The 14,773-nt window shown below is 44.2% G+C and overlaps 1 protein-coding gene across 4 annotated transcripts in view; it reads right to left on the reverse strand.

The window, feature by feature from the left end:
- Positions 1–12,535: 12,535 nt before the first annotated feature.
- The window catches only part of NFATC1 (nuclear factor of activated T cells 1), a 110,110-nt gene continuing 107,872 nt past the window's right edge, over positions 12,536–14,773 (reverse strand). For all 4 annotated transcript variants that reach the window (XM_054631437.2, XM_077179926.1, XM_077179918.1 and 1 more), the window contains one exon: positions 12,536–14,488. In XM_054631437.2, coding sequence (XP_054487412.2) covers positions 14,486–14,488 — 3 coding nt within the window. In that variant the 3' untranslated portion in view covers positions 12,536–14,485. The remainder of the gene's footprint in view (positions 14,489–14,773) is intronic.

Below are 14,773 nucleotides of genomic sequence, written 5' to 3' on the forward strand. Positions count from 1 at the left end.
TAAGATCTTCTGAGCCTTCATCTGGTCTCCCACAATATGATGCCCGAATTTTCCCATTTCCCATTCCACTCCCATTAGCTCTCTAGGCTCAATTCTGTGCACATGGTGCCATTTCTGTTTCCTGATCACTGTTTGGAAGCTGCCTCCCTAGTAAGTCTGGCTCCTGGACTCTCATCTCTTCCTGTGCAGTCTTCTGGGCTGGTCCCATTCCAATCTGTGGACCAGAAGCTTTTCCAAGACAACTATTCTCTCTTCAGTGCTTATAACACCCCTGCCCACCAAACCCATCATCTGTTCAGTGTCACAGAGTAGACTGATACAATTAAGACTGCAGGGTTAGCTATTTTAGGGGAGAACAGAATTTCTGCTGTTCCCAGGGAGAAAAGAAAGGTCCTGGAGAAAGAGGAACGTGGCTTAGTGTTGCTATTTCACAGCTGGCTGAGCGAGAAATTGGCTCTACTCTTCCCAGCCTCAAAAGTAGGGACAGGAGCCCCAAGGCATGGAGACTGGCTTGCCAGGTCTTTTAAATCAGTGACAGGAGGAGCTCCTTCCCCTCTCTGCCTCCTTCTCCTGTCGGGGAAGCTCCTTGTGGGGGTGCTTGGTCTCCTGCAACTCTTCTCCGGCTGCTGCAGCTGCCCTGGAAGCCCCCAGACATTCCCAGCAGAGTCTGGACGGCTGCTTTGGTGACAACCTGGGCTCAATTTAATGAGAATGTTCACGTTCACTTGCTATGCTGGCTGTCCGCCAGCATATTTTCTTGAGGCACATAAGAGAGAGAAGGGAAATGGTGATCTTTAACAGGTTTTTTTGCGTGTGTGTTTTTTGATTTTTTTTTTTTTTAATCCAGCCAAACCTGACTGGAATTTCATGGATGAAAGAAAAGGCACTTCTCTAGCCCAGGGGCTTTGTCCCTGCCAAATTATAAGGGCCTACTGCAAACAATGGAGGTGTTACAGCTTCTAAAAAAATAAAAATGTTGAAAGAATCTTTTATAACGGAAAATATTAGGCAACCTAAATCTCAGGCCAGCTGGTAGCGGGCAGTATAATATAAACTCTTTGGAGGAGAGCTGTGCAAATAATGGATTTTCAGAATTTCTCATCTCCCACTCCCTGCTCCAAGTTTGAACTATTTTAGCTATTTTCTCCAGCTGAAATTATTTGCCAAATTAAGCCAGTCACTAAATTCTCCTCAAATTTTTTCTTTTCTCCGTCGACAGGTTTCTTGTAAAAACAAACCCATTCTCCCACCTCCGACTTGGAATTACGATGTTCACCAGTGACACACTCAGGAAGAAATCTGCCTGTGGTCAGCTCACTCATTTTTCGCTGCATTCTCCTTGGAGCTCACACGTTACAGGAACCAATCTGGCCTGATAGCTGCCTGGCAGCCTGCAGCGGAGCTTTTCCAGTAGTCTCCACCATGCCTGGCCCAGCCAGCGCTGGGCTGGGAGCATTTGCACAGTGTGGGGCTGGAGGTTCATTAGGCTGTGGTTTCCAGGCTGGGTCTTCGTCCATAATAATGATGTTTCTGATGTCAACTGCAGACCAGATGTTGCCCGTCAGTGCTGTGCTGCTGGAGGGGAGAGGCGACTCAGGAGGTGGGAGGCTCTGAGGAGTCAATGATCCCATGTGGTTCCTTGTAAACGTGCAGGTGTTAGCTGTGGTGTCCTGGCCAAATCCCATTCTGGCACTTCACCAGCTCTGGCAGTTTACCTGCTTACACTCACCTCTGTGCTCCTAATTGCAGCAGTTGTTTCTCACCTCCCTTAGCAGCAGATTTGTGCATTCACAGCTGGCATTGCTACATCCCTACCCTGCTGCTCCAGGGGATGGCAAAGCCCACATCCTGATATCCCTCATATCCTTTGAGATAAGCAGCAGCCCCATGCCCAGGGCTGGAAGACAGCTGCCCTGCAGAGGCAGACAGAATTGACAGACACCCGAGGTGAGGCTGCAGCAGGTCTGCCTGTGGTGGTGGGGCACTATAAATGTACTTAAACAAGCTGCTTGAGCCCTAAAATGTGGCTCCAAAGTAATGAAATGTGGTTGTTTGGCAGTGGCAAGCACTGCCTTGCTTTCAGAGGCTGCTTTATGGCTGTTGGTGTAACACAGCCTGTCCAAAAACTTTTCTTTTCTTTTCTTTTCTTTTCTTTTCTTTTCTTTTCTTTTCTTTTCTTTTCTTTTCTTTTCTTTTCTTTTCTTTTCTTTTCTTTTCTTTTCTTTTCTCTTCTCTTCTCTTCTCTTCTCTTCTCTTCTCTTCTCTTCTCTTCTCTTCTCTTCTCTTCTCTTCTCTTTTTCTTTTTCCCTTCCCTTCCCTTCCCTTCCCTTCCCTTCCCTTCCCTTCCCTTCCCTTCCCTTCCCTTCCCTTCCCTTCCCTTCCCTTCCCTTCCCTTCCCTTCCCTTCCCTTCCCTTCCCTTCCCTTCCCTTCCCTTCCCTTCCCTTCCCTTCCCTTCCCTTCCCTTCCCCAAATCTGCAAACAGAATATTCAGGTCTTCTGTTTAGGGCTTTAAGTGAATGGTGAGGTGTGAGTGCATATTATTATAGAGCCCATAAAGTGCAGGCGCAGACAAAATATGTAGGTTCCTAAGTTCAAAGACACAACACTTAAAAATTTTGCCAACAAAGAACTGGTGATGATTAAAAGTGAAGCAAAACTCCTGGTGTGAGTATAATCTCTTCCTGTTGTTGGTGGTGTTGCATCTTTGTTGGAGGCTGCCACTCTGCAGGAGCTCAGTTAGCAAAGCCTCTGTTAATGTCTTGTGCTGCACAAACTGAGCTGGGCAAACTCCAGCTTGGGTTACAGCTCCACAGCCACAGGGATTTCCATCAGGGCAGGCTTGGATCCCTTAATTGCATCAGCACAGCAAGATGGACCTGAGACCACTGGGAACAAGGCACTGCTCTGAGCGTCAGTGATGTCTATACAGCCACATGGGAACACAGGAGGGTTAATCCAAAACCTCACATCCAGCAATTTGGCAGTAAACATTCAAAGAACCTTAGACTGGTTTGGGTTGGAAGGGACTTTAAAGATCATCTTGTTCCAATCCCTCTGCCATGGGCATGGACACCTTGCACTGGATCAGGTTACTCAAAGCCCCATCCAACTTGGCCTAAACACTGTACACAATCAAGGCTAAAATACTATTTTTTCCATTGTCCTCATCACACAGACCCTTGGAACGCTGTCAACCTTTGCTTTTAAATCTGGGAACCAGGACATATTCCCTATCTGAAGCTGGGTACAGAACACTCCTTCTGAGGTTTCCTTTTTGCAATTTGAAATCATGATGGAAACTGTACAGAGGAAAGATTGTGCTGTAGCTACAGGCCTTCTAAAATAATTGCTTCATGGATAAATGGATAAATATTGATAGTCAGCACTGATTTCTATTTTTACACAGTATAACTGAAAAGTTATACATATTAAACTCAACAAAAAATGTCTTTCTAAAATAAGGAGCAAACCCAACTTCAAGTATAAACAAAACAAGTTATTTTGGGGGGTTCTATTTTTTTTTCATTTTTTTATCATTACTCTATCTGTGAGTAAAACCCCAACACAGATTTCTTTGGGAATCTTTGAGGCTGTGTAAATACATATTGTTGCTAGGTTCTGAAGCATCCCAGCTCCGTGAGACATAAGCTGCCCACATTAGCAGAGTAGGAATAAAACTATCAAAGGCCACAGGATCTGACTGACCTGGGCTTCTGTCACAACAGCCCAGAGATGGCAGCAGCAGGTAATGGCCAATTCCTTCTGGCAGGAGATGCATCCCTCAAGGAGGTGCAACCATCTGTGGCAGGGACACCTGCTTTGGGTCTAGGAACATCAATACTGGTCTAGGAACTTGAAATACTGTAAGACTAGAAACAGCAGCATTTTTACTAACACTTTGGCTCAAATTTTTCCAAACATGATCATCGCTCCTGCGCTGATCTGTTTGTTCTGTCCTCTCCAGGTTGCAGCCTGGGACATTGCAATGAGAGAAGGACAGGATTTGGCCTCACCAGTTTGGTGCATATGGGCAGCAGAGAGTCTTCTTCAGCTGAGTGGGAGCCTGTACAGTGAGGTGTCCCTGACTCACTGCCTGCTGAGTGACTCACTGGTCACTCATCTCTTGCCTCCCTGGTAGCCTGTGTTAAAGCCTTTCACCAGATGCTTCTGGTTTACCCCCTTGCACACATCCCTCTGTGCTTTGCACCATCCAAAATGAGACCCCCTCCAAGACCTGGTGTGCAGACAGCATTTTCCTCTCTCCAAACTTGCCTGTCTAGGATTGCAATCAGCAGAAGGCAGAAACAGGATATTATGGGATTGCTCCATGTGCCATGCATCTAAATCACTGACCAGCTGAAGAAAGAGAAACAGATTGGAGGCTGGCAGGAACAGGCATGACCCCAGAGGCACAAGTTCAGCCAGATGTCCCCAGTCAGGACAGGTGGCTGATGGGGCTTGCACTGCTGATAATCAGCACCTCTGGGTCCAAGAATGCGGCCAGACAGAGCCTGGAAATCAGTTGGGATGAAAGTGATGCAACTTCACCTTCTCTGAAATCAGCTGGGACGAAAATCTTCTTTAAAGAGCCAGGATAGGGCTGAGGCACATGAGTTTTCCCTTCTACAAGGCAGCCAAAGGGCAAAGTGTGTAGCACAGCTGATGCACTGGCCCTTTTTTGGACTGCAATAAAGCTAATTGTCTTCTATTCCCTTCACCTTTTCTCTGTTTTTTGCACAACATAACTTTGATCATAAAGCTCTGGAGAAGTAGGATTTTGAGCCCAACTGTGACCTCACTTATTCTGGCATAATTCAAGAATAACTACAGTCATACTTGTAGAAGATCAAAATCAGTCCACAAGGGCAAAATTACTGGTCCACAGAAAGAAGAAAATAGTCAAAGGTGTGAACAATAGAGCCAGCTGAAGAAGGATACTGTGTTTTCCTCTTCTAAATTCAAATTTTTTTTTTGCTAGCTCTTTATATAATGCAAAATTTTATAGAAGAAAACAAAAATTGGAAAATTCCCATCATCTGAAAGTATTCCTGATATTGTCTCCAGTGGCAATTTGTATTATAAGACAGAATATGGCACTGCTGGGATGTGTGGTTTGACTTATATCAGAGCACTGACTGAACCCATTGGCCAAAATCAAGTGGATATTCAGAAAACAGAGATGAGAAAACACTGCTCTTTTCCCATCTTCCTGTGTAAGGTCAGTGCTGAGGAAGAGCATCCAGCAGGCAAAACTTGAGTAAGAAAGCCTTACTGACCTTACCATGCCTGTCAACTACAGAGCAACCAGGAACTAAAAAAGCTCTCCAGGGATCAGTGAGTGTCCTGCTGTTGTTGGGGAAGATGAAACAGGAAAGCCTTATAAATATGATTGCCTGGCAAAAGATTTTGAGAATATGGAAACTATAAGCGAGATTGACATGAAAGCAAGCTTTGAGATACCTTAGTTACTGAACAACTGGAAAACAATGGTGTGGCCAGATGAAGTTAATCCCCTTTTGATGAAACAATACCCTCTGCCTGCAGACAGGTCCAAGGGTCAGAGCAGACCCTACTAGCTTGGCAGAAGGGGTCCAAAGGGTAATTTTTAGGGTTTAAAACGTAACACAGTATGGTAATGTAATGATTCTTATAGGCTAATGTAAATGCTATAGGATTTTTATCTTGTACTAGATTGGTTAGTGAGAATTAGAATATTCAACACAGAAAAAGATTTATTGCATTGTAACGGCAACCTCACCCTCTTATCCTCTCTTTTACTCTCTCATCCTCTTTACCATGCTCTTGCCTCTCCCTGTACCACTCTCTTTGCTTCTCTTGGGCCTGCTCTGAGCTGTGGCTGGCAGCTCCCAGCAGGGCCCTGCAGCCAGGCCCTTTGCAATAAACCCCAGGTTCCACGATCTGGCTTCAGAGATCTCTCATCTCCGTCCATCCTGACCGTCCTGCCCCCTGACACTCCTACATGCTGTGACTGCCATCCCTGCAGGCCTGGTTTCAATGCCAGCAGCACCTGAGAACCCCTGGGGTTCAAACCCCCTGTGCTCTCCGAGGCTGCTGCATCCAGGGGCAGCTGGGTGCTCAGGAGCTCACTGGGATGCAGGCACAGCACGCCACATGCTGACAGCACAGCCAGTGAGCGGGGAAAGCTTGGACGTGGTGCCTTGCCAAAGGGTGTCCGCCTGCCAAGCTCCAGGCAGCTGTGCTGGGAGAAGATGGGAGGAGAGAGGAACCCCAGGCACTGACTGGTTTATCTTCCAGCTGACAATCGGTCCAGATTAACTGCATGTGTGTCCACAGAGTCTTAAACTCATTCCTCATCATGGTCATGAAACATGGCTGTGAAGCATAAAAAAAATGCAAGAAACAAAGGTATTCAGAGCCTTCACATAGCATGGTGCTGCATTGTGTGACTCACTGGGTTTAGCAAATGAGAGTTTTTTATGTGCAGTCAGCCCTCTTGAGCATGGAAAAAGCCCAGGAAGGCTAAAATCTTGATTTCTTGAATCAAAAGATCCCAAAGGACTTTGACCAAGTCTCATGCCAGCTGCTGGGTCCACACCAGTTCTGAAAGAGCTCAGCAGCATCAGCTGTGTTTGAGGGAGCCAATGGCAGAAGAGGTCCCCAGCACCGGGATGCAAGCACAGGTACCTTCTTCTCTTCGGAAAACTGCCCTCAGACTGGGGAGGGCCGACTGAAGCAGATGCAAGAGTCTGGATAAAGCACCAGCTTTATGTAAAGCACAAACCCCAGGGCCAGGCTGCCTCAGTGTCTTTCCTTTCAAGCTGAGCAGTTCAGACACATTAAACTGATACATATCTGCCTCGAAAGAAATGGCCTGTGTTTTCCCTCAGCCAGCATGGTTGGCCGGCTGGTGGAAGTGACACCCTACAGAACCATGCTGTAATCTGCATGGGGAGTAAAATGCATCAGCAGCCACGCGCTGTTATCCCACACTTCACAATCCAGCTGTGAGGAAAGGAAATGGGGGGTTTTGGGTCAACCACTGGACCAGTAGGTAGCAGCGATGAGTGATGTGCTGTTCCTGGGCTTGACCACTGCTTTAGAGCTCAGACTGTGCACTTGAGTCACCAAAAATGCACATCCTTCAGCCACAAAAATGTTTTAAGCAGCTCAGCAGCTCCTTAAACAGTATGTTATATAAGAAATTATTTAACATTATTTGTCAATCAATAACTCCTTAGACCTGTAAAGCTCATACAGATCATGTGCAACGGAACCACAAATATAACAATAATTTCCCATAATTATTTTTAGCACCAAGTTTTATTTCTTTAATTACTGTTTGGTACACACACATATTTTAGAAAGGGTGGGGTAGACTAAACATTTTTTGCTGGATCTAAGCCTTCATGACGATCTTTACTGCAGGACAACCTGCTTCACAGACACATCCTGCTAATGCAATGGTCCTGGCCCTCTTGGTCACTGGCAGCAATACCAAGGAGTTGGTCTGCTAAAGGCAGCATCCCCCTCTGCAAGCTGCTAGAGATGCCCTGGCACCCTGTGCCCACAAACTTTGCCAAAGGTCTCTGGTGCGTGCCAGCTTACATTGAAAAAAGAGAAGTGCTGCTATTGAATCATAGAATCATAGAATGGTTTGGCTTGAAAGGGACCTTAAAGCTCATCTAGTCTCCACTAGACCAGGTTGCTCAGGGCCCCATCCAGCCTGGCCTTGAACACTTCCCTGGATGGGGGATCTACAGCTTCTCTGGGCAACCTGTGCCAGTGCCTCACCAGGCTCACAGCAAAGAAATTCCTCATAATAACAGGGACGTTCAAGCAATCACCTGCCTTGAGGGTGGCCCTGGGATGAGACAAGTGCTTTGCTGCTGTGCTTCAGCGGGCATGTAGTGCTTGAGGGGAGCAGCCCTCAAAGTGTTGTCTCATCCCTCCACCACACCCCCTCATAATATATGGATTAAACACTGAAATTACTGACTTTCTAATTGGTGAGTGAGAGTTTTCTCATCTCACTTGCCTCTGTTGAAACTGGCTTTCTAAAGTGTCAGTGGCAACGTGTACTGCAGGGAAAACCCAACCAGAAACTCCTACATGGGTCTGAGTGTTTGTGTAGATGCTTAGTTGTCATTTGTGTGGCTGGGGTCACCAGTCATGGGAGGGGTTGCACCAGAGCACACCTGAAAAAACCCAGTGCCTCTTTCTCCCAGGGGCACTTCCCTGATGAAAGAACTTTGCTCTTGAAGGCAAGGAGGGACAGGGAAAGAGTGCTGGGGTTCCCCTCATCCACACTTCCTCTGCCCAGACCACACTGCTCGGTTGGAAAGTTAAAGAAAATAGATGAGTTTTCATACACCCACCTCTGCAGACTCATCCTGCAAGTTAGGCAGAGTTTGTTCTCCCTCCTTCCCACGCATCGCCTCTGCTACTCAGCCTTGGCCCTGGAGCCCCTTCTCCCATCTCCCCCCTCTGCCACTGGGCGGGGAAGCCACCATAAACCCACTTTAATTGCTCTGACCAGCTCGGTCTCCCTGGGGCACGTCCCAGGGGCTCACTGGCACCGGGTTTGTTTCTCCAGGTGTACAGAGTTGTGGCTGCTGTCAGCCCACGCTGAGCCCCATGGCTGTGCTGTGGTGGGTCTCCCCTCCCTGCCTGGCTGACGGCACTGGGTGGGAAAGGCTGTGGCTCCTGCTGCCTTCTCCAGAAGCTTGCTGCTAGAGCCATCACCATGTGCTTGGCAGGGCACGGGGGTTCATCACCAGAGTGGCTCTCTGTGTGTGGGGTGGGGGAAAAGCATAAGAGCAACTCATTACATCATTATATCCACCAAAATGTGTGGGCTTAATTTAGTGTCGTATCTGACCAGGGCTGATTTGTTTTGTAAAATAAAATGTACGAGAAACCTGTGGTAAAAAAAAAAAATAAAGAAAGAGATTGCCATGAGGATGAGAGCTGGATCAGCTTGGCCCAGGCAGGAGCCCTGGAAAGGGTCCAGGGAGGCAGGAAAGATCCATGAGGAGTTTCCTGCAGAGAAACTGTTCAAGAAATTGGGCAGAGGCAGTGTACATGTGACGCCTGTGTGGCTCTGCTTGGGTGGAAGGGGAGCCGTTGTCTGGGAAAGCAGCCCATCCCAGAGATTTGGAGGGGAGAGAGTGGGAAAGAAGGTGCAGTCTGGATCAACCTGATCCAAAATAATATGTGGTTTGTATTTTCTAAGTAGAAAATTAAAGGAAAAAGACCCCAAAAAAGTAAGTAGAGCAAATGATTTCATGCTGGAGGAAATGTAATTTTTCCTATTAAAAACCAAAACAAACCAGACCAGAAAACTCCCAGATTTTACAGTTAAAAGATTGTGACATGTGCTGAAATATTTTCTGGCAAGGCCCAGAGGTCCCTCCTCCCCCCGACTACCATGAAGCTGGTGTTATTGGAATGTCCCTTGCCTGGATGGGAACACCATCACACCGAGTTTTGGGACCCCACAGCATGTGTGTTCTTGGAGGTTTTGCACCTCTGACAGCAGCACCCACAGCCAGTGCTTCCTTTGTTACTCTGGACCCAAAAGATCTCCATCAGCAGCACTGGAAACAGGATGGGTACAGAAACTGAGTGTGAAACTAATTCAGAAGAGGTGCTGGAAACTGATGCTGATGGCATCTTTGGAAACTCTTTCACCAAGCTGAAAAAAGAGGGATTTCCTAAAATGACTGAAATTGAATTTGCTGCATCTGCAAAGAGTGGCTTGTGGGTTATCTGTCCCTGAAAATAGCTAAGGAAGCACTACAGTCAGCAACTTTTCAGTTTAAATGACAGCTGCTAATGTGCCCATGGGTGATGGTAAGTTCCAGGTACACTACCAGTTGTCTTAAATCCTGAAAACACAACCGCTTGAATTGTTAAAGCTCTACAAGTTTGCACAGTACAAAAAGACGGTCTCTTAGGCCAAAAAAAAGCTACTTTTGGATTCAAGGATGACCTGAAATTAAAGCCAACAGTTTGAGAATCTGTAATTGATCTGTTCAGAACAAATTATATGGCTACTTGAAGAGAATCCAAATATTTTTATTTTTTTAGAAAGAAGTGCAAAGAAGAAAAATATTAACTTGTTGAGAAAGAGGAAATTGTATGGGCAAACTAAAATAGGCAAGAGTTTGACCTCCATATTGGGCAAGTGTGTGCAAAGGTGGAGAACAGAGGACTCAATTTAGTTTGATGAACAATCAAATCAGTGCTTATGACATAAAATTAGACTCTATGTTTGAAAAAGAGCTACAGAAACGAACATGATTTTTATGCCATTGACCTTAACACTCCTCTGTAATGTACTTGATGAGGGGGATTTTGTTTTATTTTTACTGAGACAAATTCAATTGATTTACAGTGATGAATGCAATAAAATCATACACATGCTGAAGGAAAGCTTAGCTTCAAGGCAGTACAACTCTGTCCAAGAAACTTAACTCCTTGAAATTTGCCATTTTCAGCTGGAAAGGAAAATCTCAAAGGCATGACTCCAGCAAGGCTATTTAGTCAAACAGTACCAGATGGATGTGTGGGATTTACCTTCTGCTTTGGTTATGAATGAAAGTAGTCAGTTAGGAGTTTGCTGAAGACTATTTTTCCCTGGAGCAGTCTGGTCAAGATAAGGTTAATGTACCTGTGCTTGGGTCTGTTTTGCTTTGAGTGAAGGATGTGTGGAAATGGGAGGGAAAGGAAGCTCACAGGAAGCCAGGTAACACAATGACTGAAGTACATTGCTTGAGTGAATTCAGTTTGTGACATTTTGCTGGGATACAAAATTTCACGGTCTCCAGAATTTGTGACTGAATTTTCAGTATTTTCCTTTTTCCAGGAACCTTACCAACAATACAGCTCATGCTGTCCGTGAGGCATAAATATCAGTTTCCACCCTCCAGACTGGGAAGCAGAGAAAGAGTTCTTTGACTAATCTCTGAAGAGCTGGGCCCTATCTGAGTTTTGATGAGCTTGGAGCATCTGCCTCTCTTTAAATGGCCAGGGCTTGGGTACCAGCCCCACAGAAGCCGGGTGTGATGGACGAAGCAGGGACTGACGCTTCATACTTACAGGAAGAGAAACCCAAGGCAGAGAAAGATCTTTCAACAAAGACTTCAATGCATATTTGTGTCTCCTTCTCCTCGAGGAATTTTTGAATAGTTTTTAAGTGCTTATGTAGACCCAGACTACTGTGGTAGGCATCATGTATAATTTCCAACTTGCCTTTGGTCCTGAAGAATTGAAGCAGCTGAGGTTTTCTCAGCATTTCATGGCCCGTCAGGTGTCGGATGTTGGTACATACAGAGGTGCCACCTGATGAGCTGAAAGAAGCCCAGACCTGTGTTCAGCCCATCTTTGACTAAGCTGACAACCTCCTGTTGCCCCTTCACCTCTGGGGCAGAGCAGTGAGGAGGTTCAGGGCTAGGACACATCATACAGAGCAGATCCCTTGATCACACCATAGGCAGCTGGTGGCCAGAGATCCCCTCCTGCCAGCCCATTGCCAGCCCTTCTCTCTCAGGGCTACCAAAGCCCTCAGCCTAACAAAAATGTCTCTTCTATCTACTGCACTGAATGCCACAGATCCTAAGCCTACCCTTAGCAACCCAGGCGTTTCAGAAATGGTTCCAGGGAGGGCAAAAGAAACTGTTGTCCAAGATGCCACGTACTTTGTTGTGTGATCAGTAAGGTAGCTTGTTTCACCACTTCAAACTCAGCCAAAGGGCTCTTTTGAATAGTCAGAATAATCCCTGGCAAAGGCATTTTTGAACGTACCTATTTTTGAACATACCTACGCTCCAAGTTCAGCCAAGTGTTGTGGCTTCTTGGTTTTGCTTTGTTTTCAAAAAGTTTGGTGAAAATAATTTTCCTAAACTGACAGCAACAACCGTAACACATGTACAGAAACAAGATAGCAGTCTCATACAGGAAATATTTCTGCTTTCACTTTTATTTTATGAATACATATACAACAGATGCATAATCTTCCATTATCCAGGCTTAAAAGTAACAGGTCGGGGTGTTTTTTTTTTTCCCAAAATAGCTTAAAGAGGAAAATAAAAATCAGAATGAAGGAACTGCAACATAGCCAAACCATACATTCCAAAACTTTGCTAAAATTACTGCTGAAAAGTGCCTCTGTGTGTATGTGTGCATTGTCCTGCATGATTAAAGCCTCACCCAAGATATTTAGTATATGAATAAAAAAAATGCTTTGGCATAATCAGAGATTCCTCCATGCACAGTTTATTGACATTTCTGAAATTATGAGAGAATAAAATCTGAGGACTATATAATATATCATTTCCTCTTCTTGGGAGCAATGTCTTTAAATGCAGTGGGGAAATGAAGAGGAGTCTGTTGACAAGAGACTTTGCTTCCATAATAAGATGGTTATATTAGCAGGATGCAAGCAGCTTCATATAGAAGAGATGAAGAGATATACGTATATAATTTAAAAATGCTATTTTATATGAGAAAAGAATATCTTTCAAGATAACATAAAATGAACCACTCTAAGACTAGCTTCCATCAAAACATTTTGCTTTATTAGTTCTATTTTCTAGCTACAAGTCAAGCTGACATCTGTCGAGCTTTTTAACTTTTCATATGGCAGTCTATAAGAAAAGTTTCATGCAATGTCTACAAGGCTAAATACAGGGTAAATAATTGGGATTAAACAGGTGAGGAATAACAGACTGTTTAAGGACCAGTAACAGCATATTATGTACATAGAGCCATATTATATTCTCATGTCTTCACAGTAATGTGCAAATGTGACAAATATGGCTTTCATTTTTTTTTTTCCTTAAGAAAGTAAGACATAATTATACAGAAGAATGTTTTAAAACACTTAGTTGGATTTCACTTTTTTGTGAAACCTGTTCATTGCATCGGGGTTAGGGAGCCACCCCAGTTCGGGGGTGTAGTTCGGGTGTGTTTCCAGGAGGGGGCACAGATTCCTAAGGCACAATATTAATGTTAAACATTTTTAATTTAATCATGCTATTTTATTTTATTTTTGTTTTTATTTTTAAATTTTTTTTGGTTATGTGAAGTAATAGGTCGTTGCTACTTATATAATAAGCTGTTGATTGTAAAAAATACAATGTTGAAGGCTACACTACATGCCTACCTGTAAGTCCAGGAACGTTAGCTAATCTGAAAACACACTATACAGCGCCGCATGTGAAACCAAGGTGGGGTTTTGGTAACATCCTTTTCCATACACGTAGCACAGAGTTATAAGGCTTCTGCGGAATAATAATATTATAACAACAAATATTTTACACTCTTCCATAATGGTATTTACAGTTACTGTTACTCATATTCGGACATTTGGTAAATAACATGTATCTTATATGCATCCTTCTTGCCTATCTAAAGTGCTTGCTTAACTGTGTGAGGAAAGAAAATGCATACCTGCTTTAGGTGCAACAAACCCTCAAAAGAAGTAGCTGAAATATTTGCTGTGGATTTGAAATGCATTCTTAGAAATTGAAATTATTGCTAAATTCAGTGCCCTTACTAGGCAATCATCTATATTACTTGTCATATATAAATATATGCATATATACTAGTATGTATGTACATGCATACACATTCATCTATCGTGTAAAAGATAGATTTCAATTTTTTGTCCATCAACCTTTTTTATTTTGTGCTATTCAACTCACTTGTGCTATGACAGAAGCTGGATCAAAATCAGAATCTTACCATGCTACTACTACTACCAACCCTATGATTCATTAGCACGTAATGAAGGCAATATGCAAAAAGAAAGCTAAGAAAGCTGAGATGATGATGAATCAGGAGGCTTTTGAAATGCACTGAGAATAAGGCAATAGGCTGTACATTACAGCAGAGGAAAAGCTGAGGAAATTCTGGAATTCATAAACGTGTCTTACTGGAGTTGGGATTGCTCTCCCTACTCTGCTGCAGAGTCCTATGCTTTTTTCCAGTATCATTCTCCAGAATTCAAGCTCTAGAGTTTCTGCACCTACCAACACTTTTAATGGTAGGAAATTCAAAGCTTATTAAAAATGCCCTGATGCCACAACCTGGTAAAATAAGGCACTTCCAGGGCTGTATTCCAGCGGTGCCATGCCAAAAGGATCAGCAATGGGAAGAAGCGCTCAGATTTTGCTGAGTTTCCTAGTTTTGTCCCATGAAATGCGCCATCTTGGAGCATACTCCTTCTTTACTCTTTTGAGATGATTTTCTTTAAAAAAAGCTGTTTCATCCATTGAAGTTGAGGAGCTACTTCTCTGTAAGCAAGAGGTAAATCTTCAGTTCCTGACATTCATTAAGGTGGAAGATCAGAGTGGTACCAGGCAACATCTTCAGTTCATTCGGTTTCTCTCGACTCAAGGTGATGTGCCAGCCAAGTCAAAAGTATGGATTTCATACCAGCCCACACTGAAAGCTATGAGTGGACATTGGTACTGGAAAGGTCATTCCTTATAATTTCATTTACTGCAAAGAAAGAAGACAAGAAAAGAAATTGATTAGCATCCTGATGCTGCAGGCAGCTGTCCTCAGTCCACAAACCCCCCGAACTCGCACTCATTCCTTGAGAGCTCCAGTACAACTCTGAACAGTAAGTGTGACATCACCAGGTAGCTTGTACAGGCTGATCACAGTGCAAACCCAGCAGGATTAACCAAGGTTATTAACATGCTAAATATGTGTAAAACCAGGCATCACAAAATCAGCAGCATCCTGGACCTTTGATTGCATCAAACATACTTAACATTTCAA

Source organism: Agelaius phoeniceus, chromosome 1 (genome assembly GCF_051311805.1).
Source record: "Agelaius phoeniceus isolate bAgePho1 chromosome 1, bAgePho1.hap1, whole genome shotgun sequence".
NCBI classification, from domain to species: Eukaryota; Metazoa; Chordata; class Aves; order Passeriformes; family Icteridae; genus Agelaius; species Agelaius phoeniceus.